Here is a 15,504-nt window from a genome sequence, read left to right as displayed (position 1 = left end):
CATATTTATACAACATTTAAATAAATAAAATAATAATGTAGTACTGTATAGTATTGTATAGTACAGTAATAATGTATATTTTACTGTGCAATAATAATAACAATGTGTGTTGGTGTGATTTATAGACATGATAAATAAATAAATAAACAAATAAACAACCTAAAATAAAAATAATAATAATATAAAAATTGTAATGGTCATAAAATAGACTTACCTGTAAGTAACATATCATTTCTTAGAACTTGTCCAGGTCATATTTCATCTTAAACCGAAATAAATAAATATATAATAAGTTATAATTTGCTTAAAGAAAATACAAATTTAATTGTGACATTATTAACACCCCAATTTTTCATTACTGCCATAATATATATATATATATATATATATATATATGATACAGTGAAAAAACAATGATGCATTAATGCAACTGTAAAACAATTATACACCATAATTGGCATAACAATAATGTCACAATGCAAGAAATCCTAAAATAAATGACTATTCTAATTTTTTTCTTTTCGTTTTTGGGGTGAAATATGACCCGGGTTGTTTTTGGGGTAAATTGACCCAATTTTTTTTGTAAGATTCACTCGTAAAATGTGAAATAATCTCTACAGTACAATACAGTACTAGTACAGTAATCATTTCTCCATACAGTGCATGAAATTACAAATCAGTGCTCATGTCCTGAACCCTCTTTAAACTATGAATCACTCATTTTTATGAGAAGCACCCCGACAGACACTAGAAATAATTCACACGTTAAACCTTGATTTGTACAAAAACTCAAATAAAATACATGAATGCATAAAAAACCTACATTGCGCCATACGTCCATGACTTGCATCCAAAAACTCTCCTTCTGTCTGTGGTTGATATCTTCTGGAGCAAACACAACCCTTAAAATGTCTAATATGTCAGTGATAAAATGTCAAAGTGAACTGGGAAGCAATCCTGAAGGTCATCGTATGATCAGTCTTTCTTCTCTTCTTCCGTGTCATCTTCAGATTGTGCGCCCTTCTGCGTGAGTTTCTCCAGCGTGCCAGATGAGGGCAGAACTTCCTGTTCTCCATCTTCAGTCTTTCTCTTGGTGCTTTCATGCACAAACTCCTGGATCTCCAGCGGAAGTCGCGAAATTTGTCCTGGTATTCCTGGTCTAGATCATTCTGAAGCTGTCAGGAGACATTGTTGTATCAATAACAGGCCTGATATTAAATCAGCATTGCGACTTAAAAACGAGGAACATAAGCACTTTGTAACAAGGACTTTTACTATTGCTCAGATTTAGCGTTAGTGATTTGAATAAACCCCATCTGGCTTGTTGGGGGGGGGGGGTAAAGTCTCCGTATACATGAGTCGGGCATGTGAGGTATCATTTGAAAGCTTAGAATCTGAACTGTTAAGAGAAAGGTATAATTCTGCATTTATGGTACTTAAAATAACAAAATTACACCACAAAACATTTGCATTGGAAATTAGCGCCCCCTAGAAGTAAGGGGGTAGACATATGTATATGAAATTAAAAGTCCTTCACATAGCACCTATATGGGCAAGTTATATATCCAATGAAAGCTCTCATTCTCAGAAATGTGACTGTATAGTTCATTTTGTTGCCCTAATACCACAGTTTGAAAGATTGTCAAAAGAATCACAAAGTGAAATATGATTTCTGTAAGTCATCAAATACAAATGTATCTTTCATGCTCTGATCTGCTGCTGTAAGACAAAAATAGCTCAAATATACCATCCAAAAGGAAAAGCATGCAAAACAAATCATCAGAAAAATATGTTTTCATACATATTTAATGTTATATATCTTTGCAAAGGAGAGAATCTCAGCTTTCTAATGACACCTAGATTGAGCTTGTAGTCCACTCAGAGGACGAGATATTCAATGAAATAATGAGGATGTTGCTTGAACTGAACATTAGACTGAATGTCTATGGACGAGCACATCTGTGAGGGATAAAATGCATTAGAGCGCCACCTACATTTCACATCTGTATATTGTGATGGAATGTAATACAGACAAAAATATTTTTTTTCTAATGCTTACTGCCACCTAGTGGAATAAAGTGAGACTTTTCAAATTGGGGTAGAGTGAACATGTTTGCAGAGTTTGTTTACCATAAGATTATAAACACATACAATATTATTTCAGAATAATTGGAGTCTTTTTTTATGTGGGGGGGGTTTTCTGAAAAATAAGACCAACTTTTTGCAATTAGTCGACAGTATGTGTGAATGGTGAACTTTTACATTCGAGAGTGGTGCATTTTTGGGCTTTCGCCCACAATTTGTCAGAGTATAAGGGATTAAATAACATGCTTATGATTGTGAAAGTTATATTTGTTTCACGCAATTCTGTTATCTGTAATTGCGCATGTGATGTGGCACAGCGAGTGAATACTGTCTGCTGTGAGATGACTGTATGAGTCAGCCCATAATGTGAAATGAGACAGTATTGATAGATTCGGTCCAATATCCTTTCCAGGCTTTTAACAGCACGAGGCAATACAGATTACATTTGGACAAATAAATCTATGAAAAGACCTCGATGTTAAAACATGTCTGATCTGGTGCGACACTGTCAAATGTGGATAAGCCAGAGATTTGTCCATGATCTGAACTTTTCACACTAGTAAATACTTATAAAACCATCTTTGTTAGGTTTGAAAAGAAGGTCACATGGCTTTGGAACAACATGAGGGTGAGTAAATGATGGCAGAATATTCAGTTCTGTGTAAAATGTCAGTTGAATGTTGTTGATGAACACAGAAGGCATTATGGTGGATGACAGCTGCAGAAAGTCAATGAGGATGATGTAATGAATGCAACATTTACTGGAAATGTTATTGACGGGAACATCATGATACTTTGAGATATGCCATGGTCCAAAAACGATACTATGGTACTATGTCATACAGCACAGTAAATTCGTACCTTGGGTTTCTCATCAAGTATCTGTTGTAAAATATTCTTATGTGTTTCAACGAGCTTCTCATGTCTTTTTGTCTGAGCGTCTTCCAACTGGCAAAAGAAAATGACAAAACAACATTAATGGATGAAGTGTGCAGAAACAACTTTTACATTCTTGTAGAAAAATCAAGGAACGGTTTTACCCTCTTAATGTGGTGCACCACCTCATGCACATACGTCCTGTTGATCTCCAGTTTCTCCCTAAAATCAAACACAAATCACAGTCAACACTAATGATTTGTCTGCAGCGATTTAAGATGCAAAGATCGTGTCCAAGGGGTTGATTTGTATTAAAAAGTACAGATTTCATCAATTTTATATTTGTTATATGAAGGTCACATTAAAACCGACTTGGAAACTTTTTTACCAGGTCTTCATTATTTATTTTTGGTACTTTTCAAATGTTTTTTATGTACAGATTTGACTGTTTTAGTCTTGTCCTAGACCCAGACTTTCAATATTAAACTATGAAATCTATTATATAAATACAAATGATTAAATGTTTAAAACTATGATACATTTATTGTGTGGAAATTATTCCTATACATTTCCCAAAATTATGACTGTGCTGAAATGATCAGCTGTGGCATCATTTTCAAACAATTTAAACCCAAATACATTTTATAATAATTTAAACGTTAGTGTACTTGTTAACCAATTGGACAAAAGTGTCAGTGAAGAGCATGCATGAGATGAAATATGAGACAAAACAAAGAAAAATTAAGATAAATATAACTTTTCAATGACCGCAATTTCCAATACAGCTGTAATTTTATGCAAAAAAATTAAAATAAAATAATAATAATATATGTATGAATGTATGCAAACAATTATGCAAAAAGTGTGTAAATATGATTGAACCCTTTAAGCTTGGATGGGCCCGTGAGAAGAAGAAAAAAGCATTTATAAAAGCAAAATATAGCTGCACGCAGTGATTAACTGGATTCAAGCATTTAAGAGCCTTTAAGTACATATGTAACAGATATTAAGTATTAATTAGACAGTTTGTTTGCAACTACAACAATGTTAAAGTGCCTTAATTGTCAGAAACATCAGGTTAGGTAGTACAGAGAGATTTTGTTACATTTCTGACTGTTATAGCGCCACCAAGAGGCAGAGGTACCCAATGTTTTTCATGTGTCCTCAGAATTACCTCTTGTTTTAAATTTGGTGATGATATATCATTCCGTTTAAGAGTTTTAACAATTTAAGAAAAAGTTTACACCCCCACTTGGGCCTGCTGAAACATTGCATCGAAAACTTTTTTATATAATTATTGAGATTGGGACTCCAGAGAACCTTTCTGCACTAATTTGTTTAGGTGAAAGGACTAGGACTAGTTCAAATAGCTGCTAAAATTTGACTGGTCAATGACAGCCATGTTTTTTAAATATGCGACTGTCCTCATAGAAGCACCTGCATGCAAAATTTCAAGTCAATCGGACCAACGGCTCCATAGTTAGAGCCATTTTAAGATTTTTTATTATTATAGCGCCACCAAGAGGCAGAGATAAAAAAACATGTGTCTCCTCAAAATGACCCCATACCTATGTGTACCAAATTTGGTGATAAAACCTTATTCCGTTCAAGAGTTATAACTGTTTAAGTAAAAGTGGCCATACCCCCCCATGTAAGTTTTGATGTACCTTTGCGGTGATGAATCAAAAGAACCTCCCGGTGGCCAACTTTTATCAAATTTTGCACAGACCTCTCGGACCAAGAGACAAATATGCCTACCACGTTTCGTTACGATATGCCTTTTTTAATCTTGTGAAATAGCTGCTAAAATCGAATTGGTCGATATGTGACTATCCTCATAGACTTTGATGGCACCTTTGAAAAAGACACTGCATGCAAAATGTCAAGTCGATCGGACCAACGGTTCTGTAGTTAGAGCTGTATTTTCTGTTTTTTTTTTTACTATTATAGCGCCACCAAGTGGCAGAGGCATACAAATGTCTTTGACAATTAATGCATGTTGGTGTTGCTTATATGCCGCGTTTTCACATATACCATCACGAAAAATAAAATATCACATACCATTATTTAGAGGAGGTGATTATCTTTCAAACGAGTCCACACACAAGATAATCAGATGTATAGATCATTAGATAATCCACATGAAGCACAATGTTACATATGGTCACCAGGAGATGGCGCCAAATACATGACACAGACTCAATGATGACTCAAATGACACAGAATGAAACTCAATCTGTGAAATCTCATTACTAAAATCATGTCTGCATGCTATGCAAACCTTTAGTCATTGTTGTGTTTGCATGTGTAATTAGTTCTTATGTACAATTATTATCTTTTAGTACAATTATTATCTTTTATTTGTTTGGAGGCGTTTTTGGACACTATGATAAATAATTTTTGTAATGCAATAACTTTTGATTGCTTTGTCGTATCAACACAGACTTTTTTATCAGATACAGTTGAGGTGATTCCTTATTTACATCCAGAAATATATAAATGTCAAATTATAAAAATAAGACAAAAGTAAATTTTGCCTCAAGTTTGTTTTGTGTGTGTGTGTGTGTGTGTGTGTGTGTGTGTGTGTGTGTGTGTGTGTGTGTGTGTGTATGTGTGTGTTTTACAGCAGTTTTTTAGGCTGAGACTCAGAATGTATCATAATCTATATAATTAAAACATTTTAAAAAAAGTTTTCTTTACAGTGATACCAAACGCTCGTTTGTTTGTTTGTTTATTTTTTCAAGTTATAAGCCTTTAATTTTGGGTGAAACAGGACATCATTAAAAACACCTTCAGCGCTTAAAGGGTTAATATATGTTTTTATGTTTTATAGCTATGAAATTAGCCTTAAGACAAAGGATTTGGCCATTTTATTTCAAAAGGTAAAACTATACATTTCCCTCAGCGTCATTTCCATTCATCACAATACAGAATTTCAGATGTGCTGGAAATGATGAAATGGAAATGGTGGGAATATTTATGACAAAAATGACACAAATCTCCCGTGATGCATGAACACATTGTTGGACATTGTTAAAAGACAAATTGAAAAATGAGAGAGTGTGAAACATTTTTTAACGAGACTTTTAACGATATATACAGTCCATACATGTATACAGTGTGTACTGCAAACTGTCTCAGGGACTGTTATTATGTGGTGTGACGTGGAGTGCTTTATTGCCATCTAGAGGCCAGATTTATAGAACAAATCCATTTTCTTTCCATTTAATTGCCCTCCAGAACATTTATGGGGGAAAAAATCGAATCTTTTAAGAATATTTCTCTCTAAAACCATTAAAAACATTAAAGCCCGTGTTTCTATGATCTTTCTGAAATACATTTAAACAAAGTATTTTACCAGCACAAAGGGGTCCACTGATACAATGCCATGCAAAATGGAAAAACTGCCTCGTTTAAAACAGATAACAGTGTCTAATAATCCTGATAAATGGGTGATAGGATAGATCGGAAGAATTCTCACTCTTCTGTTAAATGCTTCTCCTTTGATTTGGCGTCACTGATCTTCTCTTGTCTCTTCTTGTCCATTTTCTTCTTCAGCTCTTTCTTTTCTCTGTGAAAACAGACAGAACAGAGAGGTTGAAGATACCTGACCTGATGAATTATTAAAGAAAGTCATGACATGTGTAACAGACTCACTTTTCACACAGTTCCTTGAGTTTCTTCATTTGGTTGCTCTGGCTTTCCTCTGCGATGACGGTCAACTTCTCGATCACCTACAAATGCAGCATCACATTAATAAATCATCTATGCTGCTGAATAAACTTCAATGCACTTGTGATGATATTCTGTAGGACGCTCAGGAGACTCCAGATGTCTGATTTCCCTCATTCCAGTCTCCATGCGCCCAACACGGTTTAATGACTGAATTCCCACCGAGGGGCGGATTGTAAAACGATCTAATCAGAGCGTTTAGGGGGAGCTATGAAAATCATTTGGAGTCTTATTAGTCGTTATAAGTTGTTGATTCTCAACCCTCAGCTCACCTGCTTGATGTGCTCTTTCTTCAGATATTTCTCGCTGTAATATTGTTCCTGTCGCAGGTTCAGCAGCTGTTGTTGCTGCTGTTCTTTGAGTTCTGACAGTTTCTGTCCGCTCTCTTGATCCAAATTGGCCAGTTCCTGCTTGAAGAACGACGGCCCGTGCTCCGGACTGGACGACAAACACCTGATGATAAATATGAGTCTGTGAAACACCTGTTCACTCTCACATTTTGCCAAGTTGAAAAATGCTGCCTTCAACTCATGTGGGAATGAACGCCTGTTGTAGACAATTGACTTTCTGGCAGGGTGTGTCAATTGGACATAATGGTGGAAGCTAATTTTGGTCATACGTTTTCATTTTTAATGTTATCTGTACAGCTTTGGGGCACGCAGGCGCAGTCAGAATATTTTGCATGCAAAAAGCTACTATAGCTACAGATCTGGGATCCAGGATGTATAGTCTAATATTCGTTCACAATAACAATAAATATCAACGTCAATACAGATTTTTCTTCTTTTTTTTTTTGGCATGAGAAACCTTGCAAGAAATTCAATGCTTTCAAAATTGGTCCATAACAGAGAGAATAAATCACACTGTTAGCAAGTACTGAACTCGAAAAAATATTTTGGCTTATTTTTAAGATTTATGCATTTCAGTTTCAGAACTATGGAAGCCCGCAAGTTAAAAACAAATAATTTCACTAGGAGAAAATATTTAAGGTGTGTTAGGGCCTTCCTTAATTACAAAAATACACTATATTTTTCTTGGGCCAAAATAATTTTTGGTTTGATTTTCTCTCTGAAATACGGAACACCTGTACCGCAATGTAAAAAAAAAAAAAAAAATGCTATTATTTCGAGATTAAAGTCGAAATGTTTCGAGATTAAAGTCGAAATGTTTCGAGAATAAAGTCGAAGCTTTTCGAGATTAAAGTCGAAATGTTTCGAGAATAAAGTCGTAACATATATTCTGAATATTCTCTTTCGAGTATGCTCCAAAAGCTTTCGATTCTTTGATTATGATTGCTTGAACCGTATAAGAAACTCGGTTAAAAGCAAATTCATCAGTAGCATTTCTTCGAAGAAAGATTTGCATCTGCTCCATAGCAATGTTTTCAGTCCCACGATCGGCACGGATTCTTCTAGGACAACCATCTCTATTCTTTACTGTCTCAATGAAATATGTTGCAATGACTTTCGGGTCATTATTGGTGAAATACACTTTCAACCACATCACATTACGTGAGAATCCATCAACACATCCATTAATGCAGAGGCCGTATGGTTTAAGCTTGTCATACGAGTCAGCGTGCCACATAAAGTAAAAAGCTACTATTATGTTTAGATCCATGTCAGAAGCAGTTTGACTTCACTAAGAATATATGTTACGACTTTATTCTCAAAACATTTCGACTTTAATCTCGAAAAGCTTCGACTTTAATCTCGAAAGCATTTAATCTGAAACATTTAGACTTTAATCTCGAAATAATAGCATTTTTATTTATTTTTTTACAATTTTTTTTTTTACATTGTGGTACAGGTCTTCCGTACTGAAACCCCCAAAACTTTCTTTTAAATATGATCAGAATTTCTTTTTTAAAAATTTCCGAATTTTCTTTTCTCAGATCTTTTATTTTTCCCTCCTCAAGAGGTCATAACACATGATATTTTTTTTTCTTGCTAGCTAACAATTAGCATGTCGTATCAACCTCAGCCACAAGGTGACACTATCAGTAAGCATGAAATCTTACGCCTACATTATTTTCGTAATTTTGACTTTATTCTTAAAATCACAGATTGTTTTGACTTGGCACTAAAACGACATCATAAAGGAAGAAAATTCCATCAAACTGAACTGTGTAATTTTAACTAAATTAAATTAATACAATTTAAATAATAGTATTATTATTATTTCAGTTTTTTATGTTAAAGATTACTCAATTCAATTTGGTTGACAATTTAACCTCGTGTGACCCCGCATCCACATCAACGCATAATTTAATTGAATTTAAACCGAATGATCGCAGTCCAGGTGAATCTATGCAGATAGTAAAGGTTTAAACTTTCGACATATGGAGTCATGTGACACAACAACATGGCGTCGATGACTGTTAAACACAATGACCACATTCATGGACTGTAGGCTCAGTTTCAGTGAAAACATCCAATATTTAATGTGCAGTTTCACATTGACCATCAATGGGTGCATCCAAAAACTGATAAATGTGTCTTTCAGAGGCTTTATATGGAGTTATGATGAAAATAAGATGCATTTCAAACTGTTCTGAGACCAGTGCAGACAGACAGCACACTGGAGGTTAAGTCATTCACTAAATAGGGTGCAAGGGAGCATCCTATAGCTCTCTATGCAGTTAAGTGCATTCAATGCAAACTTCCTATTATAAGTTCAGTTTCAGCTGTAGATGATGTTTGGATCACTCAACATGTTTGACACACATGGGACAATGATCAGTACATAGATTCACAATTTATAATGTATCATTTTATTTTAACATGGTTGGCATTGATTGGATGATGCTGGTCATTACTTTAAATCAGAATAAATTATGCTAATTTATGATGTAATGACTGTAACATCTCAAAACCATGAATAATCACTTCTGGAAACATAATAAACAATTTGATGATTTATTATAATTTTTTTGCATATTTCTTAGGGGCTACTTACTACAAATCAAAAATGGGAATTGTGTTGTCCAACATTGTCCACATTAAAGTTGCCCATAACGTAAATTCTTGATTTCCCGACTCATTAGGAACATTCCAGGAGAACTTGAAGGCAGCCAAAGGCTGGACAGGAAGTAAAGAAGCCAAGCAAGTGTACATACCTTCTCTTACCGTCTCGTTTGGCAGATTTCAGCAGGACGGCTCGTTTGCGGAGGTGGTCGTGCTGGAACTCGTTGTATTTGGCCGTGTGCTCCTTGATCATTTCAGTGGTCTTCTTGTGATGTTTCTTCATGAGATCTTTCATCTCTTTATAGTGTCTCCTCTGTTCTCGTACAAACATCTTCTGCTGCTTGAGTTCCTCGATGGTTTGAGCCTCCATCTCTGAGAAGGAAATAGACAGAGATTTTAAAGACTGTAAAAAGTCATTTATTATATAACCTCCTCAATATTTAATGACGTTTTCTGAAACTCATGTCCATGGATTTGCTAAAGCAGTACATCAGAAATGTTAATAATTTATTGTGCCCCTTCAAAATGATTTAAAGTGATTGCGTAATAAAACTCACCTCATCTGCAGGTCTTCAATATACAAGAATATGTTTTGAAATAGTTGAAATGGGCATGAATTTCTGCCTTTCTTAGTGTAGAATATTAAATATTTATTTCATAATGTAGAATTTATATGTGTGTTTGTGTGTGTGTGTGTGTGTGTGTTTGTGTGAGTGTGTGTGCATGCGTGTGTGTGCGTGCATGTGTGTGTGCGTGTGTGTGTGTGTGCGTGTGTTTGTGTGAGTGTGTGTGCATGCGTGTGTTTGTGTGAGTGTGTGTGTTTGCGCGTGTGTGTGTGTGCATGCGTGTGTTTGTGTGAGTGTGTGTGTGTGTTTGTGCATGTGTGTGTGTGTGCGTTTGTGTGTGTGTTTGTGTGAGTGTGTGTGTGTGCTCCTGTGTATGTTTGTGTGAGTGTGTTTGTGCGTGCGTGTTTGTGTGCGTGTTTATGTGTGTGTATTTGTGTGCGTGTTTATGTGTGAGTGTGTGTGTGTGCATGTGTGTGTGCGTGTGTTTGTGTGAGTGTGTGTGCATGCGTGTGTTTGTGTGAGTGTGTGTGTGTGTGTTTGCGCGTGTGTGTGTGTGCATGCGTGTGTTTGTGTGAGTGTGTGTGTTTGTGCGTGTGTGTGCGTTTGTGTGAGTGTGTGTGTGTGTTTGTGTGAGTGTGTGTGCTCCTGTGTATGTTTGTGTGAGTGTGTTTGTGCGTGCGTGTTTGTGTGCGTGTTTATGTGTGTGTGTGTTTGTGTGCGTGTTTATGTGTGAGTGTGTGTGTGTGTGTGTGCGTTTGTGTGAGTGTGTGTGTGTTTGTGTGAGTGTGTGTGTGTGCTCCTGTGTGTGTTTGTGTGAGTGTGTTTGTGCGTGCGTGTTTGTGTGTGCGTGTTTGTGTGAGTGTGTGTGTGTTTGTGTGAGTGTGTGCTCCTGTGTGTGTTTGTGTGAGTGTGTTTGTGCGTGCGTGTTTGTGTGCGTGTTTATGTGTGTGTGTGTGTGCGTGGCGTGTGTGTATTTGTGTGCGTGTTTATGTGCGTGATTGTGTGTGTGTGTGCGTGTTTGTGTGTGTGTTTATGTGTGTGTGTGTGTGTGTGTGTGTGTGCTTGTTTGTGTGTATTCATTTCTTTTCAGAAATTAATTTCAGAATTTTTTTTTTTTTTTATATAAAAAAACATTTGATATCTTGATCCAAATAAAATAAAGATACAATAAATAAACTTAAATAAACTTTTAAATAAACAGACTTTTGTCTCTTTGGATTGTGGTCTCAAACTTTAGGACCCCACTGTATATATTAAAATAAATAAAATAAATGTATTTTACATATATAGCCAATTATATAGAACAAACAAACCAGCAAATCAGAAAAAAGAAAAATAATTTTCAAATTATTATACGACTGCATTAAAATTACTCTTTCAAGGTTTGGACTATTGTTCTTAATACATATTTGTTAAATGATAATTACTGAACATAATTATATATATATATATATATATGTATACTATTACATTTCCATGGCACATGTTCACAAATATTTGAATTCTTAATATTAGAATTTTTTTTAATAAGAGAGTCTAATATTGTCGATGTACAGCCTTGCTTCCCTCAATAAAACTATAACGTTTTTTTTAATGTACCCTTTTATGTTCAATTTCAAAAGCTTATAATACAGGCTCTGTTTGCTCTATCTCTCTACTTTTGGTCTTATTTGTTCATCTAGGTGGCAGCAAACACTAGAAATAAGAATGTGTTCTCTATCACCTTCTATTCCAATATACAGATCTGAAAAGCAGCGGGCGCCCAAACGTGGTTTGTGACTCCGCCCATAGACATCCAGTCTATTTTAGATGCCCCGCCCTTTCCCCATGTTTTGTGGAATATCTCAGCCTCTGAATGGACTACAAGTGTGACCTTGGTTTCATTTGAAAGCTAAGAACCTCCGGTTTGCAAAGATGTACAACATTTGATCATCAATATTCAGTAACATTCAAACGGTGATTTGTTTATAATAATTTTTCTGCTGAACTACATTTTTGTGTTTACATTTGTGTCTGTTGTCAGTGAGTGTTTGTGGGTGTCTGTGCATATGTAATTATGTGTTGAGTGTGTGTGTGTGTGTGTGTGTGTGTGTGTGTGTGTGTATGTACGTGTGAGAGTGAAATTTTTAGTATGTCTGTTCTTGTAATAACATTTTGACCTTTTCAACAATTTTATGGAGAGTCTTTGCCAAAAAGACTGGATGTCTATGGGCGGAGTTGGGGCTCCCCCTGCCTTTCAGATCAGTATTTTGTGACAGAAGGTGATAGAGAAAAAATATTTTTGTAGTATTATCTGGCACCTAGACGCACAGTTTAAGACCAAATATAGGGAGATAGAACAAACAGAGCCTTAATTACAAGCTTTTGAAATTGAACTTAAAAAAGGGTCAATTTGACACTCTAGGTTCAAAGTAGGGACTTGATCGTTAAGACCAATGAAGGGTTAATGAAATGTAACTACTGTTCTAATAGCTAACAAAATGACAACAGTTACTGACCAGTGAGGACGCTGTGGATAAGATCTTCAGTCTTCGTGGCTGGTTTCGTTGAGCCTGAAAAGCTCAACAGATATAATGTATGCATATCCTATTACATTAAACACATTTCTGCCCTGTATTAATTCATAGACGGTACATATCTCTTTAAAGTTAAATGCGTGATTAAAGATATGTGAGTATCACCTGTAGACTGTGGCTGTGCGTTGATCTGCAAGGCGGGTTTAGGAGCCGCACTGGGTGTGTGACTCAGTCCGTTCTCTACCGGGGCGGGTTTGGGTTCACTTTTCACCTCTGAGGGGTGTTCAACACCCGGTTCTGCCTGAAGAACAAGAAACCTTCACTAGAGTCATGACCAAAACCTCTGTGACTTTTTTAAACATTGCACCTTAAACTGGGATAGGGGTTCTAGAATAAGACAGAAGTTGAGATTTATTTACCTCTTTAGTGTCTTTCTCTTCTTCTCCTTCCTCTAGCGTGAGAGCTGCGAGCTGTTTGGATCTCTGCTCCATCAAGTTCACGTATCTGATGGGGTTGGAGAGCGCTTCAATCACATCTGTTTACCAGAGAACCATACTGTCAGTCATGTCAAACACAGTAAATTCATGTTAAAAACACAAAACAAGCCTGGTCGGCAAACTACAACATTGGAGTTATTTTTGTAAAATAAAGTGCTGCATAACAGTTGTGAGATATTGCATTTAATTTTCATGATTTTATACCACCTTGGCCTATTTCATTAGCATTGCTTAAAATTTTTCTAAAAGTGACATTTTGCTCATTGTTAATGTGATATCTGACTCCTTAAATGATTCGCATTTCATGGTCTATTTTATCTTTAACCTTCCTATACTGTTTGATCCGAAAACACCTTTTCCAATGTAATAAAAATGGTTTCCTTTGTCTGAGCATTTCAAGACTTGGTGACTTTTCCTCCACTTCCCATCTGAACATACACACAAACAATTTATTTGATTTGATAAGTCTAAGTGGCCGTTAATAAAATGAAACCTTTACTATCCAAATGCATAACGTGTGATACAATTTAGAATTACTACACAGTAGTAATGTTGCTTCATAGAGAACTGCTGCCATCTACTGGCTATTACTGTCATAACATGATTTTATGTTATTTTAATTATATTTTTTTCACAAATTGGCAGCAATCTGCCCCAATATGTGACACATTCATTTTCTTCATGTTTCAACTTATAGAAGTGTAGGTATTTACTGTAGTGAAATTACATAAATGGTAAATGGTCTGCACTTATATAGAGCTTTTTTAACCTTAGTGGTATTCAAAGCCATTCAACTCGGAAAGTCGGATTTGACAAATTCCTACTAGGAAAAGTGCACTGGAATGCATCTTTAATCAATTACAACTTGTAGACTCGTGCACAAATTCCCAACTCTGATTTTGCCGAGATGCAGGGGCATGATGTCACACAAACATGTCGACACTCAGAGAGATATAGAAAAGTAAGTGATAAACATTCACTTTATTAAGTAATATCGATAAATTAGTATGTTTCCACATTACATGATATTAAAGCTGGTTTCACAAATGCCGACAGAAACAGGTTTATAAAACATTATAATCTCTTTTGATAATCGTACAACTGAAACACAAATGCTAGCGCTTTAGCATTGTTTATCAGTTGGGTTGCTAGGAGACATAGCGCTTTAGCATTGCTTATCAGTTGGGTTGCTAGGAGACATAGCGCTGTAGTATTGTTTATCAGTTGGGTTGCTAGGAGACATTGCGCTGCAGCATTGTTTATTAGTTGGGTTGCTAGGAGACATAGCGCTGTAGCATTGTTTATCAGTTGGGTTGCTAGGAGACATAGCGCTGTAGCATTGCTTATCAGTTGGGTTGCTAGGAGACATAGTGCTGTAGCATTGTTTATCAGTTGGGCTGCTAGGAGACATAGCGCTGTACCATTGTTTATCAGTTGGGTTGCTAGGAGACATAGCACTGTAGCATTGTTTATCAGTTGGGTTGCTAGGAGACATAGCGCTGTAGCAATGTTTATCAGTTGGGTTGCTAGAAGACATAGCGCTGTAGCATAGTTTATCAGTTGGGTTGCTAGGAGACATAGTGCTGTAGCATTGTTTATCAGTTGGGTTGCTAGAAGACATAGCGCTGTAGCATTGTTTATCAGTTGGGTTGCTAGGAGACATAGTGCTGTAGCATTGTTTATCAGTTGGGTTGTTAGAAGACATAGTGCTGCAGCATCGTTTATCAGTTGGGTTGCTAGGAGACATAGCGCTGCAGCATTGTTTATCAGTTGGGTTGCTAGGAGACATAGCGCTGTAGCATTGTTTAGCAGTTGGGTTGCTAGGAGACATAGCGCTGTATCATTGTTTATCAGTTGGGTTACAAGGAGACATAGCGCTGTAGGATTGTTTATCAGTTGAGTTGCTAGGAGACATAGCGCTGCAGCATTGTTTATCAGTTGGGTTGCTAGGAGACATAGCGCTGTAGCATTGTTTATCAGTTGGGTTGCTAGGAGACATAGCGCTGCAGCATTGTTTATCAGTTGGGTTGCTAGGAGACATAGCGCTGCAGCATTGTTTATCAGTTGGGTTGCTAGGAGACATAGCGCTGTAGCATTGTTTATCAGTTGGGTTGCTAGGAGACATAGCGCTGTAGCATTGTTTATCAGTTGGGTTGCTAGGAGACTTAGCGCTTTAGCATTGTTTATCAGTTGGGTTGCTAGGAGACACAGCGCTGCAGCATTGTTTATCAGTTGGGTTGCTAGGAGACATAGCGCTGTAGCATTG

General features: G+C 36.3%; 1 protein-coding gene across 1 annotated transcript in view; it reads right to left on the bottom strand.

Moving 5' to 3' along the window:
- Positions 1-351: 351 nt before the first annotated feature.
- Positions 352-15,504, bottom strand: part of LOC127657387 (1-phosphatidylinositol 4,5-bisphosphate phosphodiesterase beta-1-like) — an 85,521-nt gene continuing 70,368 nt past the window's right edge. Inside the window, 11 exon segments of the mRNA XM_052146146.1 lie at positions 352-1,133; positions 1,136-1,175; positions 2,947-3,033; positions 3,126-3,183; positions 6,443-6,532; positions 6,619-6,695; positions 6,966-7,146; positions 9,812-10,031; positions 12,724-12,777; positions 12,907-13,042; positions 13,161-13,276. Coding sequence (XP_052002106.1) covers positions 976-1,133; positions 1,136-1,175; positions 2,947-3,033; positions 3,126-3,183; positions 6,443-6,532; positions 6,619-6,695; positions 6,966-7,146; positions 9,812-10,031; positions 12,724-12,777; positions 12,907-13,042; positions 13,161-13,276 — 1,217 coding nt within the window. The 3' untranslated portion in view covers positions 352-975.

The sequence above is a fragment of the Xyrauchen texanus genome, chromosome 16, assembly GCF_025860055.1.
Source record: "Xyrauchen texanus isolate HMW12.3.18 chromosome 16, RBS_HiC_50CHRs, whole genome shotgun sequence".
Lineage (NCBI taxonomy): Eukaryota > Metazoa > Chordata > Actinopteri > Cypriniformes > Catostomidae > Xyrauchen > Xyrauchen texanus.
Note: the sequence above shows the minus strand (reverse complement) of the source record. Positions and strands in the feature narration are given on the sequence as shown.